Genomic DNA, 15,772 nt, shown 5'->3' with positions numbered 1-15,772 from the left:
ATATCATGCAAAAATTAGGACAAAGATTATTTAAGCCCCGAGATCATTGCGAACAACGCTTTTTAAGTTTGAAGAAGAAGAAAAAAATTAAATAGAGATAGAGAAAGGGGCGGGTAATAGCCTTATTCTTTCCTAAAATGGCAACATTTACTGCTGGGTTGGCTTTGCGGTCTCTGTTCTCCATGCGCTCCTCAACTTCAGATTTTCCTGTAGCGTCGACCACATGGAAGTAGTTTGCTTCTGTAGCTAGATACAATGGTGACTTTCCCTCCTTAGTCAGATAATAAGAGACTTGGGGATCGATCTGCCTTAATAAGGACCTCCACCACCTCTTCGTGTTTGCAATGGTTTATCAGTGCCTCATGCAACACTGTATTTTCTTCTTATTTAACAATTCTCAGCAATGAATGCTCAGCCTTCTCTACATCTCGGGATGCGCCATTTCCAGAAGGGCATGAATCCATGACAATCTTAACGAAAGATAAATCCCTTTTTCTAGCAGCAATATGAAGTGCAGTGTCGCCTTTGGAGTTTTTCCTTTTTATAAGGTCTGGACACACTCCCACGATGTACATGGCAAGCTCATGGTTTCCAGAGCTTACTGCTATGTGGAGGCATGTGTGTTAAAATTCAACCAAGATGAATACCCTAATTTCATATATACTGGAATAGTCTTGTTAAAATCAACCAAGATTAATACCCTAATTTCATATATACTGGAATAGTTAACAAGGTAAATACCCTAATTTCATATATACTGGAATCTCCTGATTAAAAACAATGAGTAAAAAAAATAATAACGGAAGCATACCTGAATCCATTGAAGAAGAAACCTTATAGGAAGAAAACCCTTTGAGATGGTCTTCCAATTATAGCCACTAGATTCTGTGTTAATTTCTCTCTGAGAGGATTTTCAGAAATTGGAATGCGTAGTCGTAGAATGGGGACCATAACCCTATTTATAAACCGCTAGGGCAGTTTTAATTTTATCACAATTATATTTCTGCCCCTCATAGAAATAATAATTGTCTAATGGTATCTACACAATAATCTCATGACAATTATACCCTTAAGCCAATTAATCAATTATTAATTAGATCACTATATTTAGGCTTAATTAAATAATAGCACACACATTTTAATTATTTATATGTGTGGCCCAAATTATAGATTAATTACAAAAATTAATCTAACAATGTGTTGTTCCAGGGGCTAACTTGGGAGAGGATTTCTGAGTGTTGAAGTTCCTTTTCGGAGGATATTGAGTGTAAAATTAGAATGAAGTCGCCAATATGTCCTTGGGTGGCCTGCATGTACATGCGGCTGTCCATGAATCTCTCCTGCTCCACATCTTCGTCTTGATCAAGCGTCCCCTTCTCTCTTTCCATGTTCGCATCTGCGGAGACTGCCACGCGTTTTACCCTCTTCTTAGCTGTTACCCTGTCTTCTTTCATGTTCGAATCTGCGCCGAGTGCCCGCCCAACTTTACTGGATCCCTCTCCTCAGCCATGTTTAATTGATCGGAGAATCTCAACCTTTCACCTACACACAAACACAAGTTCATACAAGTTTTAGAGGAAGAGGAGGAGTCTCCTTTCCTTCCATGCATCCATTCTATATCTCTCATGATTCCGATAAGAGAATCTGTACAACCCCTTATTTTGTTCCAGGTGGTATGACATGGCACGGCCTACTTCCTTGGAAGTGTACATCCGTACTGGTGTCCCAACGTAATCCCTTTATCGTACTCTTATCGTAATTTCATTTTGAATTTTTGACGTTAGTCCAATCCAAAAATCCCAATCTTCACGCACAAATATATGATATATACAACCTAATTTCTATTCTTTCTGATTTTACCTTTTGCTTTTTTAACTTTTTTTTTTTTTAATTTAAAATTTCTAAATTTTTAATTTTTCAAAATGTTAAAATTCAAAAATAAATAAATAAATAAACTTTAAGTTTAGCCTTTAATCTTGAATACTTAATTAATTTTTAAGCCGTAAATTCTTTTACTCCTACAATTCTCTTTTTTTTTTTTTTTTTTAAATTTCTAATTCCTAAATGTCCAATTGAAAACATTTTCTTTTTAAAAAAAATCATAAATTTTTTTATAAACATAAAGCATTTTATGTAAAAATGAATGGATTTATCTCATGTCTTTAAAAATTATTTTTACAGATTTTAAAATATGAGGTAATAAAAAGTTTTTGATACTTTCAACTTTAAATTATGAGGCATTTTTTGAACACCTCAATTTTTAAAACTATTATTTTGTTCAATGTAAGCATCTAATAACTTTTATATCTTATATAAAAACTATTATGATTATTTTTATTTTTCAAAAAATGTATCCCATCACTTCCTATCATTAATTTTCTATTTTTAAAAATTAATTCTTATATAAAATGCAACTTTAATTTAAAATTTAGACAATATATTAAACAGATTTAGTGTCCTTGACACTACATTTAAAAGAAGTGTTTTTATTAAGTGTTTTCTTTTACAGCAAAAACACTTTTATAAGAATTTGAAAAAATGATTCTAATAGTATTTTTGATAATGTATCACATAAGTTCAAAAATATTTTTAATAATAATGAATTATTAAAAAGGATATTTATTAAAAAAAATTATAATAAATCAAGAAATTTATTACAAAAAAATTATATAAATATTTATATTATTAAAAAAAAAACTCCAACAAATTATTTTTATGAAAGGGAAGTAATAGAGTAAGAGGAGAGTGAGAAGAAAATGGAGAGTGAAAGGAAAATGAAGGATAGCGCAAAAGGTTATTGAAGGAATATATGAAAAAATTTTAAGCCTTTTTTTTAAAAAAAAAAACATTTTTCAAGTGCTTCTTTAAAAACACTTCAAGTGTTTTTAAAAATTTTTAAAAGTGTTTTTCAGAATATTGTCGAACACCTTTTTTTTTTACCTTAAAAACGTTTTTAAGTGTTTTTAGGATTAGAAACACTTTTAAAAAATAATACCAAACGGGCTCTCACTAACTTACATTTTAAAAATAATTTTTAAGAACATCAAGGGTATTTTGTAAAACTTAATACTTATTATTTAATGAATTAAGTTGATTTTAAGTTAAATTATACTTTCATTGGTAACGATTATAGAAAATATTTTAATATTTTAATATTTATAATACTTTAAAATTTTTATATTTCAAGTATTACAATGGTTAAAAATACTTTTTAGAATCACTATTAAACACATTCTAAGGTTATTTCAAAAAATTAATATAAAATTTATTATAAATCATCAAATTAACATATTTATCTTTATACGATAAAAGAAGTGGACTAATTATGAAAATTATGGAGTAATAAAGAAAATTATTGAAATAATTAAAATAAATGAGGGTAAAACAATAAAATAAAGCTATAAATGTAATGATAAGTTAATTACTTTTATTTATTAGTTAAATTTATTTTTTGTTTTTAAATCACATGTTATTAAATTTGGACTAATTATTTTAAATTAGCCCAAGTTTTTTATATAAGTACTGGAATAATTTATTTAATATCGCTTTTTATTTTTAAAAATAGAAAAGAGAAAGTACATCTCAACCAAAACTAATTTTTTATTCATCTCCCATAACTGAAATCAGAGCCTGCTGGGATCGGAAGCATCATCTCATATGATTTTCCATGTGTTTGGAACACTGAGTTGTGTAACGTAAGACACTGTTCAAATAGGAAAAAAGTATTATATCATTGAGAGCTCTGAAAACATAAACATGACGGAAGATGAAGTACATATGCGTGGCATCCTTTGTCCAAGAAATTCTCAAGACGATGTTGAAAGAAAAATGGAATTAATATGCTAATAAGGAGATAACGAACACAACGTAGAAGATGGAGCGAGCAGATCTATCAACGAGAGTGAAGCACTGGTTCTACGGTTCCAGCTAGAAATATCATTAGACAAAAAGGGTAGTAACAGATGTAACGGATGATACGATTGCGATAGGAACCCAGGAGTAAGAATGAAACATAGAGCGCTATGATGGGGACAAGGCAGATACCCCCCATAATGCAAACAAGATTGGCTAGCCAATGAAGATCACTCACCACCAGGTAAACACCTGTTATGAAGGCCAACGACATTGCAGCAAGCGCAAGTCCCAACAGTGGGGTGGCCAATTTCAGGGCTGTGAGAACCAGACCGAAATCTCCGACTTGTGTCCAGATGAGGATGAGGACCACGATGAGGGAGCTGTACATGGCTATATTATTGCTTATAACGAAGGCCGGGAACTGTTTTACCATCAGCATGACTGCCATACCTTGGCTGGGATCAGAGTTGTTGTAGCCGCCAGGCATTGTGAAACCGGCAGCAAATGTCACGGTGGCAACAAGCGTCGCCACCAGTAAAAGAGTGTTCACCCAGTCTTTGGAGCGTTCTAAACTACGGGGCTTGGTCTTTCGGTTGTGTTCATCCTCTATTGAACTCTCACCCTTTTCTGCACCCGCAGATTTCAATGCAAACCAAGTTAGCGTCTGCATGCAAGATAGAGAAAATGTCCCATCACAATCATGGACCAAAGAGGAGAAAGGAGTTTTGAGCAAAACATAATATATTATAAAAGAAATACACAAAATAAATCTCGAAATCATTCTTAAACTAATACATTTCAGCCGCATGGTTTAAGAATTTTTTTTCATTTATTTATTTACGAAAAATGTTTTAAACAAAATCGTAATCATCATACTATGATTTTAAATGCATATTTAAAGTCAATTTTGATCAATTAAAAATTAAAATTGTAGTTATCAACTATGGTACGGATACCTAATAAATGAAAATGACGAGTTTAAAAATTATTTTGGGAGAAAATCTATTTTATGGATTTTTTTTTCAAATAAATTATTTTTGCTCCAACCTCTAGATAATGGACCAATAAAATTTTGTTATATGGTTTATGTACAATATCCAAATATACTTTTTTGGATAGATAAAAACATCATTAATCATATATATATTTTTAAATCTCATCATTTATATTTAAATTTTATTTATTTATACCTTATTTTCATATATATATATATATATAATGATGTAGATTTGGACTTTGGTAACTTAGCATTTTCCTACCCATAAAGGGCAAAAAGAAAATGCTGAATGTAGCTCATCATACCTTATAAAATGAAGGAGTGGATTCCACAAGATGCTTTGTAGCAAGGTCTAAAGCTGTCATGCCTATGCTGTCAGGAAGATTAAGGTGAACTCTCTTATCCCATGTTAAAGTGTTTACCACCTTAGGATGCCCATGCATGGCGGCCAAATGTAGTGGGGTGTTCCCTTCATTGTCTTTCTCATTTATAAGCTTCTCAGTCTCCTTTTCTTTGAGCAGAAAACTGACTACATTGTCTCTACCATGCCTGGCTGCGACATGGAGAATATTCCAGCCATGGTTGCTTAGCAACTCTCTTGAATCAAACGAAAAAATGAGTAACTCCTTAACAATGGCCACATGACCTCTCATGCACGCAATATGAATGGGACAGAAGCCACTGGAGTCCCATTGGTATATACCGGAGGAGGTGGGTTGCTGTAATAGGTAACACACACCTTCAAGGAAGCCGAGGGACGCTGCACAATGAATTGGAGTCTTCCCATCCTCATCTGTTTGGTGGGGGCCGTGCTCCATGGCTAATATTTTCTTTAACATCTCTGGCATTAATTTTTTCGACAAACACAAGATGAGAACAATTAATATTGTCATCATGGTAGTCCATCAATTAATATTGTCAACATACATATCAAATACACAAATACATCTAAAACAATGCATCACTCAAGCATAGTACATCCCGATTAGCTATATTGGCACAAAATATTTTAACTTGATAAGAAACCACATTTATTCCGATTGAAAATAACAAATTTTTTCTAAATTGATGAAATGAAAAGTTAACACCATTTTCTTAGTATATATCCAAGAATTATAGTGTATAAATTTTTTTTTAAAAAAAAAAAGTGATTTTCCACGTACTTATTTAAAAATAATTATAAAATAAAAATCCTTTAAAAATAATTCAAGTTTTATATCAATTAAAAATAACACGTATGATGGTTATAAATAGTATATATTAAAATATAGTATCTGAATAATCAAAGGTAGTATCTAAATAGTAAAAAATAGTACATTTGACAAAAATACATGAAATACTAATTATTTTTAAATAACTACTTAAAATTTATATTTTATAAATTTGGATTTTTATTTTGAGGGGTTTTTTCCACACTTTTCCCAATTTTTTTATTATTTAATATTAATTATCTAAGACTTTTTATAAATTATTTTTTATGTATTATACCTTTGATGGTGTAAGCTTTTGTGACAAAATGTAACTTTAATGATTCCTAAACAACAAATGCTCCATGGTAAAGTATTACTTCGAGAAAAAGACATAATTTTTAACTAAAAATTCATATCAAAAGGTCATTAACTCATTAAGAAATTATTCTCATCACCTATCATTAGCAATGAGAAAACAAAGATCATGATACATGAAGCGAAAAATAAGTTTTTGGCAAAGAGATCAGATTCATGCAAGAATTAATTCCCCTTCTTATTTAGCTATATATTGGAGTAATTTCATAGCAAATAAATTGAGTGTGAGAAGGGTAGAAAGGAGGAGATGATCAACAAACACCTTACCAACAATGCTTTTAAATGTGAATAAGAATAAATAAAGAGATCGGCAGCTGGGAATCATACCTAAGCTCCTTCCGGCAACGGCACCATGCACAGCCGGCTTGCCTTTGAGATCTCTGTAATATTTCATGTCTTCCTCAACTGCATATTTTTCTATAACCTTAACCACATCCATACACCCTGCTTCTGCAGCCAGATACAAGGGAGACTTCCCTTCTTTATTCGGATAATAAGCCACTTGGGGATCAGCCTTAATAAAGACAATGGCTATCTCCTCGAAATGGTTTATCAGCGCCTCATGCAACGCTGTATTTTTCTCTTCGTTAACAATTCTCAGCAACAAAGGCTCAGCCTTCTCTATATCCCAGGATTCGCCGCCTCCAGAATGGCATGAATCCAGCACAATCTTAACCAAAGTTGAATCATTTTTTCTAGCAGCAATATGAAGAGCAGTGTCGCCTTTGGAGTTCTTCTCTGCGATAAGGTGCCGACACTCCTTCACGATGAACCGGGCTAGATCACGGTGTCCAAAGTTTGCAGCTATGTGAAGGCATGTGTTGCGCTGGGGACTAACCTGCTCGAGAATTTCTGAGCGATGAAGGTTGGTTTCCCTAGAGATTTTGTCTAAAACTTGAGTGAAGCCATTAACATCTCCTCGGGATGCCTGCTTGTAGAGGTCACGGTCCATAAATCCTCCATGAGTTCCAGTAACTATGGATCTGCCTCTACTAGAATCCACTCCCACTTCTGCCCAGAGGGTCGCTGCCGGTCCTGTACCTTCCGTCATTGTGATTAATGGCCGATTGTAGCCAGAGATGTACTCAACCCTCACCCACACCCAAACAAAGTTTAAGAGGAGAGGAGGAGATGGTATGAATATGCCTCCTTTCCAATATTCCTCCATGGATCGATCCTTTATGTCTTGGTGCTTCCTGTTCTACTGCTCGGGTGTCTCATAGTACTTCATTTTAAGTGGAATTTTATATCAAAGTTGTGTGAAGGATCTAAACCATCTACAACAATTTTCCTATTATGTATCAATTTTCTAGAAGAAAGAAAACATATTTACGAAAAACATATTTACGATCCGTCGATAGTAAATTTAGAAAATGCTTCTAATTTTTAAAAAAAATTATATTTCACTTCCTACTATCACCGTAAAATATACTCTTAATTAAAAATGAAAACACCCATGTAAAAACATTCTCAATAAAACAAGTTTTTGGCATTAATAATTTCTTTTTTTTTCTTTTTTTTTCTTTTTAATTAAATGAAACATCCCATGTTTTAAATTTTTTAATCTAAATTATTAAATAAAGAAAGAAATTTTAAGTACTAATATTTCATACAAGAATTCCAGGGTTAATATTGAAAAACTGAAATATTTTGCCCGACAAAGAAAAGGATCCAAAAATTCTATTACTTGATGCTAATAAATAATTAAGCAAGAAAGGAATCTCAAGAACAAAATAAAAGCAAAATACAGGCAACCTGATGATGCTGGAATTGGTTCCACCCATCCAGTAAAGAAATGAATCAAAGAAAAAGTTAAAAGAAAAGAGCTCTTAGTAAGGGTTTGGATCTTGCTTGGGTGGTATTAGGGATAACAGTTTGTTTTTCCCTTCAGTTAGAAATTACCCTGCAAGAGATACGGGGTTTTGCCATAAAATAATTTATGATTAAAAAAATAGTATTTTGTAGTAAGAAGACTTTTTTCACAAAAAATTATTTGTACCGATTTTATTACTATAAGTCATGAGCGATTATTTTTAATAAATAATTTTTTCATGAAATAAAATTTATGACAATATATCATTTTTCATCATAAAACAAGTTCACAACTACATATCCTTTTTTTTCATGAAAATAATTACGGCAAAAGATTACTTTTTTGCCATAAAAAAATATAAATAAATAAACGAATAAAATCTTGGGGAAAGAGCACCCTTTTACTATAAAATAAAACTTTATATAATTATCAAAACCCTTTTATGTATAAAAGTAAACTAAAAACTCATTCAACCCTCATAAACTATATCATTAAGGATTATGAGCTCAAGGCGAGGGTCATTGGAGTATTAGCTCCCTTTTAATCAAATTCTGAAACTAACTCAATATCTCACTATAGAGAGTCAACTGCACTTCAGTACTCTATATATATTACAACGAGACATTAAGTGCTCGGGACCCATGACCTACTGTCCACTATATGCAGACTCTTCATGAACTGGTGTTTATAATTTAACAAGGTAGTGCTATCATCTATCAAGATTATTTCTCTAATCCTTGAGTTATAGATCTCACTTATTATGTGACCAATTGATACACTCTAACTTCAAAAGGCATATGTCAAATTTCACTAAAGGAATTATTGTGGCTACAGATTTCATGATCACATGTCTTTTGGATCACCTAATAGGACATGTTATCTCAATCCCAAGAGATATCATCATGTCTCTATTGAGAATACCTGTTTTCACCAGACTCCATTATCAGTGACCCAATTCATAAAGATATATAATCACTTTAGGGTATCACTCATAGGTCAAAGTCCTCTGTTATTTTTGGCACGGGCTCAACATCCTCTAAAGGTTAAGAGTTCATGGAGTATGGTAGCTTGGTGAATCGTGACATTTAATATTCTTGCGTCATGATTCATCATAGGTCTTGTCCAGTGTGCATCACATATACTAGTACACTCACCATAGGAAACTCATCCCAATAGTCAAGACAAATTATCCCTCCAATTAAGAGTTGGTACACTACAATCTCTATTGGATTACCCAAATCAATGAATCAACTATGAACAACTTATCTACTTATAAAAACTTCATAACTTATATCTTCTATGTAACTCTTAATTCACATAATTGACTAATAGAGACAAGATTCAATGTAAGATTAGGAATAGGATAAACATTAGAAAGAGACAAATGAGGTATAATAATAGCATCACCAACATTGACTAAGTGCATAAAAGTGTCATCAGTAATCATAACAAATACAAAAGATCCTTTTAATTGCATAACCAACACAGGCTAAGGGCAAAAGATTGGTGGACTTGAGTTAAGTAAGTCCTTGTACTTGGTTTTTCTTGAAAATGAATATTTTTAATCGCTTACCATTTTGAAGATTTTCTACGTTAAATCTTGATGTCATTACTTTATTCGTTTTATCTCTTCATTTGTTTTTTATTTTTTGTTTTTTTTTTCCTTTTGTTATCTTGGCTTAAGAAAGCTACAACATTTTAATGAGTAAATTAGCTTAGAATTTGAGTTGAAATTTGATTGTCAAATACTTAAAATGGTTTGATTATTTTCGTCTTGGTTTTTGTTAGTATATTTTCTTTATCGATCTCGAGACAATTTTGAACTTTATCATATTTGGATTTGGTTGTTCAGGGCTGTAAAATATAAGGCATATGAGTATTTATGGTTGGTCCAACTTTTGGATCAATGACTAATACAAAAAATTATGAGGGGATTGTTTTGTACCCAATTTGGTTTCTACTATATTGTTAATTCCAAAAATTGTTTTTGGTAAATTTTAAAATTGTGTTTATTTCTAAATTAGTATTTGATTCTAAAAAAGATTTGTGGAGTGTTTTAAAATTAGGAAATTATATATATATAAAGTGGATTTTTATGATCTTTAAGAGAGTATAGTCATTCATACAATAAAATAAAATAAAAATAAAAAATAAAAAATAAAAACTTAATCCTTCAACTCACAAATTTTCAAGATATTTCTTGATAGTAACTTTCACCTTCAACAAAGGTCAAAATTTTCACCAAAAAACTTCAATAAGAATTTCAAGAAATCCACTAAAGAGCATAGAGGAAAAGAGTGTAGATATTGACAATATAAGAGGAGTATTATATTTAGGACATGGAAAAGAAGTGTACATGTTGATGGTATAAGACCTTATGGAGTAAGTGCATCCAATTAGGTAAAATTGTCCATTCTTTTATCATATTTAATAGATTATTTAGTAAAGAGACCACTCAATTTTTTACACCTAATAGGTTGTAATGTAGTTTTTTCATATTATACTTACTGTGTGGAATCAATTCTATTTATTTATGCATGAGATTTTTATCCTCACTAAAAAAATAATATAAGTGGACAAACCTAAAGTATGTAATAAAAATCTTGATTTGGGAATTAATTTAGGGATTAACTATTCATTGTCATGGTAGTTTTATTTTATTAAGGCTATACATTAATTTATTTATTTTTTATTTTGTTGAAAGTAAAAGATATTTGAGTTTATGTTTAAAGTAGTTGAAAGTTGAAGAAAATATTGATTAGGGAGTATTGTTATATTGTATTGATTTATTTGATTGGAAGAGTAATGGTGGATTCGTTCTTATATCTAATGTAACTTGTTTTTTCTTTAAAAATAGTTGAAGAAGAAAAATAATAAGTAGAAAGTTTTAAGAATGGAGAATCATTCTTATGGAACCGTTTCAAATTATTAAACATACTTATTCAACCTAGGGTGTATTCCATCATTGAGAGTGGTATGGGCATCTACATAAGTTGCATGAGTGGACCAGAGCTCCTTTATTTTGGGAAAGTGTATGCACTACCGTGGCTTTCCCTTTCACAATATTGAAAAGTGAAAAAATAAATTTAATAAAATATTTTTATATATTTTTAAAATTTATATCTTGTTTTATATATATATATAAAATTTTCAATAATTTTTATTATAAATTTTTTCATTAAATTTTTAGTAACAATGAAACAAGATATTTGGCATTCCTTCCTGCCTTTTATCTTAGTATTTTATGATAATAGCATATATGTTATCAAAACCAACTCCTAGCAGGCAACCAATTAAAATCCCTATCTATTTCTTGTCTTTTGAATGATTGAAAAGACACTCCTCCAAAATTAATTAAAGTAAGACGATATTTATTTCCTAATTCATTTAATTTTTTATTAAAAAAAATTAAAAAAATATGATTCAGAATTTACATATTAAGAGCTTATTTAACAATAATTCTAGAAAATACATATAACTTTTTAAATACTTGAAAATTTTTATCAAGTGTTAAAAAGATTATAAACGTTTTTTTTTTAATTACTGTCAAATGCATTCTAAATATATTTAAGATAAAGGTTTTTTTATCTTTTATTTTAAAATAGAACTTAACCCAAAAAATCAAGGTTTTATTAGGAAAGTGTTCTGAAAACAACTTTAAAAAATAAATTTTGAGAACCATTTTTAAAATTTATTCTTTGATGATTTGCACAACAAAATAAAGTCTATTTAATAATTTAAAATGTTTTTAACATATTTTCTATGTTTTCAAAATATGTTTTAAAAATAAATTTTATATATGTGCTTTATTTTTAATCATTTTTCATATTTATATAATTATTTTTTAAAACAACCATAAAAAATAATTAAAAACATTTAAAAGATGTTATCTAAATGTATGGTTTAAGTGTATTAAAATGTATAATGAAGAATAAATAAGCCTAACTTTAAGCATGCATGTATGGTTTTTTTGCAACAAGTTAAAGTCCATCTTTTAGCTCAAATATAGACAATATTTAAAATTAATAAGAAAAAAACTAATCTAATAATAAATATAATAATTCAAATTTTAATCATAATATTATATTCAATATATTCATATTATTTTCTATCTATCTTTATAAAAATTTTAAATCTTATATAAAAGTTACTACTATTTTTTAATTATCAAAATAAAAAATAGGAAGTGTATTCAAACTTTTACTTAGTATAATATTATACAAAAAATTTCAAAAACTTAATATAAAATTTTAAAAAATAAAAATTTAAATAATAATTAAAGGTGAAATATTAAATACTAAAAAATGAAAAATTTATCTATATAATAAAATTAAATTTAGTGTTTTTGAGTAATAATATATATATATATATATATATATATATATATATATATATCTGTGTGTGTGTGTATGTATATAAAGACACTGATACAAAAGCCTAAAAAATAGTGTAAGTTGAGATTTTAATTTACAAAATAATTTATCTCTTAAAATGTTATACAACAATATAAAATCATTGATGAAAAAAAAAAATGGGAACTACCCTGACTGTCTCTTTTTCTTAAATTTTCATATGATGATAAATGCAGTCACTAAGGATAATGTTGATGATAAATGCATATTCAAATATTTGTGTTTTTATGTTCAATTTTCTATAATAAATTAGATAGAATTAGACAGTAATTATTTATGTTTTTATGCTTGGAGTTCATAGATAGAATTAATTTGTTGTGTGTATGAACTGTTGTATGTCCTGGGTGTGAATAAGTCTTGACTTAGTTTGAATTGAATTTTCTTCTTCTTGCATGAATCAGAGCTACAAAGATTATGTTCATCCACACCAGAATGAAAGGAAAAACTATTAATGAAGATTAGAACTAATTTGAATCAAATTTAAAAGAAGAAATGAGAATTTCATACCTTAATATGAGGGATCTAACCTTTGATCCTTCTATAAGAGCTCTAGGAATAGAGCCAGACAGCTAGTTACCTTTCAAATTCCTATGAGTTGAAGAAAAATTAGATATAGAATACAAACTTCAAAATGTTCATATATGTCAATATATTTATTGTTTTAGAACTCAATTTATGTTGGTACAAAACATGACTGAACCTTTAATCTTAGGAACTCCTTTTATTACATTACTTTACCCATTTCAAGTAAATGATGAAGGTGTCAAAATTACAATATTAGGAAACACCATATTTTTCTCCTTTATATATCCATTAACCAAAAAGGAAATACATAAAGTCTAAAGTGAATCAATAAATAAAATGATAAATTTAATTCAAAGAAAACAATGTCATATAAATTTTCTATCAAAAGAAATTCAATATAAGAAAACAGAATAACAACTTTTAGAAGATAAAGTTCAAAAGAGAATAAAAGAAATTCAAAATCTTTTTAAAAAAAAAATTTGTTTTGATCTCCCAAATGCTTTCTGGTCTAGAAAGAAACATGAGATAAGTTTACCTTACATTCAAAATTTTGATGAGTCTAAAATTCCCACTAAAGTTAGACCTATTCAAATGAATGAAAAGCTTTTAGAATACTGCAAACAAGAAATTGATTCATTAATAAAAAAGAAATTAATCAGACCCTCAAAATCTCCTTGGAGTTGTGCTGATTTTATGTTAAAAATGTTGTTGAACTAGAAAGAGATGCACCTAGATTAGTCATTAATTATAAGATTTTATATAAAGTATTACAATTGATAAGATACCATATTCCTAATAAGCAAGATTTACTCAAAAGACTTCATAGTGTTGTTGTTTATTCAAAATTAGATACGAAATCAGGATTTTGACAAGTTCAAATTAAAGAGGAAGATAGATACAAAACTGTTTTTACAGTTCTTTTTTGTCATTATGAATTGAATGTCATGCCTTTTGGTTTCAAAAATGTCCCTTCTGAATTTGAAAATATTATGAATGATATTTTTAACCCCCATTTTCAATTCATAATTGTATACATTAATGATGCTCTAGTATTTTTCTTATTCATTAGAAAAACATTTTGTTCACTTAAAGAAGTTTTTCAACGTAATTAAAGCAAATGGAATGACATGTTCTACTCCAACAATGAAACTATTTCAAACAAATATTAGATTTTTAGGACATGAAATTTATCAAGGTAAAACAAAACCGATTCAAAGGTCAATGGAATTTGGTGACAAATTTCTTGATGAAATAAAAGATAAAAAACAATTGCAAAGATTTCTAGTTGTTTAAATAATGTTTCCAATTATTTCAAAGGTCTAAGAGTTATTTGTGAACCTTTATACAAAAGACTAAGGAAAATTGCACCTGCATGTACTGAGCATCATACTAATTTAGTCAAAGAAATTAAACAAAAAGTCAAATATTTACCATGCATTAACATCCTTTATCCCAATGCATTGCTCATTGTAGAATCAAATGCATCTAATTTAGAATATGAAGGCATATTAAAGCAGGAATATAACAATCAAGTGCATATAGTTAGATATCATTCAGGGATGTGGTTGGGCGCTTAAATAAACTATTCAACTGTCAAAAAAGAAGTTTTATCAATAGTTTTATGCATTTCAAAATTTCAAAGTGATTTGATAAATAAAAAATTTCTTTTACAAATTGATTGCAAAGCTAAAAAAATATTTTACAAAAGGATGTTAAAAAATTAGTTTCAAAACAAATTTTTGCAAGATAGCAAACTTTACTTTCAAATTTTGATTTTGAAATTGAATTTATTAAAAGAGAGTTGAATTCTCTTCCTGACTTCCTTACTCGGGAGTTTTTACAAGGTAAGAACCCTTCTATATCCTAATGGGCACTCTCGTTAGGCCCCAGCTTCCTTCATCATCCAAGAAAACTAAAGCTTCATATGCAATGATTTCAAATTTTCCAAATATTTGTCATACTTTTCCAATACAAATGTCAAATTCCTTTCAAGTCCTGAGTCCATATTTTCTTCATCTTCAACCTTCAAAAAGTTTCATTCAAGCTTTTAAATCAACCTCTAAAAATATTCCTATTTAGAGTCAATCTAGCCCTAGCACTATTTCAACACTACCTTCTCCTTCTTCTTTTCCAACTAGTCAATATATCAAAAAAACTCAAAACCGTAGAAATTGCTTTCATTGACTCAAAGTTCAATTATGAAGAAATTCCTAAAATTCTTCCTTATATCTTTCCTCAATAAGTCAACTTCAATACCACTGATCCTTTGAAAACTCGTCAATTTTATGAGTTCATCTTAGTGGACACCGATTTAGTTGAAATTACTCATAACACTTATAAAAACAATCCTCAGAGGATTGCTTTTTCCAAATGTCAAATTTTTAGAGTCATGACCATTGCTGATTAGAATAAAAAAACCCTTCACTTGTAAGGCGTTTAGTCAACCTTTCCATCCCATGAGCTACAACTACATAGACTACATGGATGTTTGGTACAATATGTTTTATTTGCAAAGTTACCAACATTCTAGGTTCATCCAATTTTCAAGAAACTGTAATACCAAATTTCCTGTTTGGTTCAAAAATGGTGTACTTTCTTTGGTCTA

At 29.4% G+C, this 15,772-nt stretch overlaps 1 protein-coding gene across 1 annotated transcript; it reads right to left on the bottom strand.

The window, feature by feature from the left end:
* Positions 1-3,892: 3,892 nt before the first annotated feature.
* LOC104880849 (protein ACCELERATED CELL DEATH 6) lies at positions 3,893-7,585 on the bottom strand. The gene is made up of 3 exons (XM_010658839.3): positions 6,745-7,585; positions 5,158-5,693; positions 3,893-4,519 (listed from the first exon to the last, which is right to left on the bottom strand). The coding sequence occupies exons 1-3, from the start codon at positions 7,583-7,585 to the stop codon at positions 3,893-3,895; spliced, it is 2,004 nt and encodes a 667-aa protein (XP_010657141.1).
* Between the last annotated feature and the right edge of the window lie 8,187 nt (positions 7,586-15,772).

The sequence above is a fragment of the Vitis vinifera genome, chromosome 12, assembly GCF_030704535.1.
Source record: "Vitis vinifera cultivar Pinot Noir 40024 chromosome 12, ASM3070453v1".
Taxonomy (NCBI): domain Eukaryota; kingdom Viridiplantae; phylum Streptophyta; class Magnoliopsida; order Vitales; family Vitaceae; genus Vitis; species Vitis vinifera.
The sequence above is the reverse complement of the archived record's forward strand: the minus strand, read 5'-3'. Positions and strand labels throughout refer to the sequence as shown.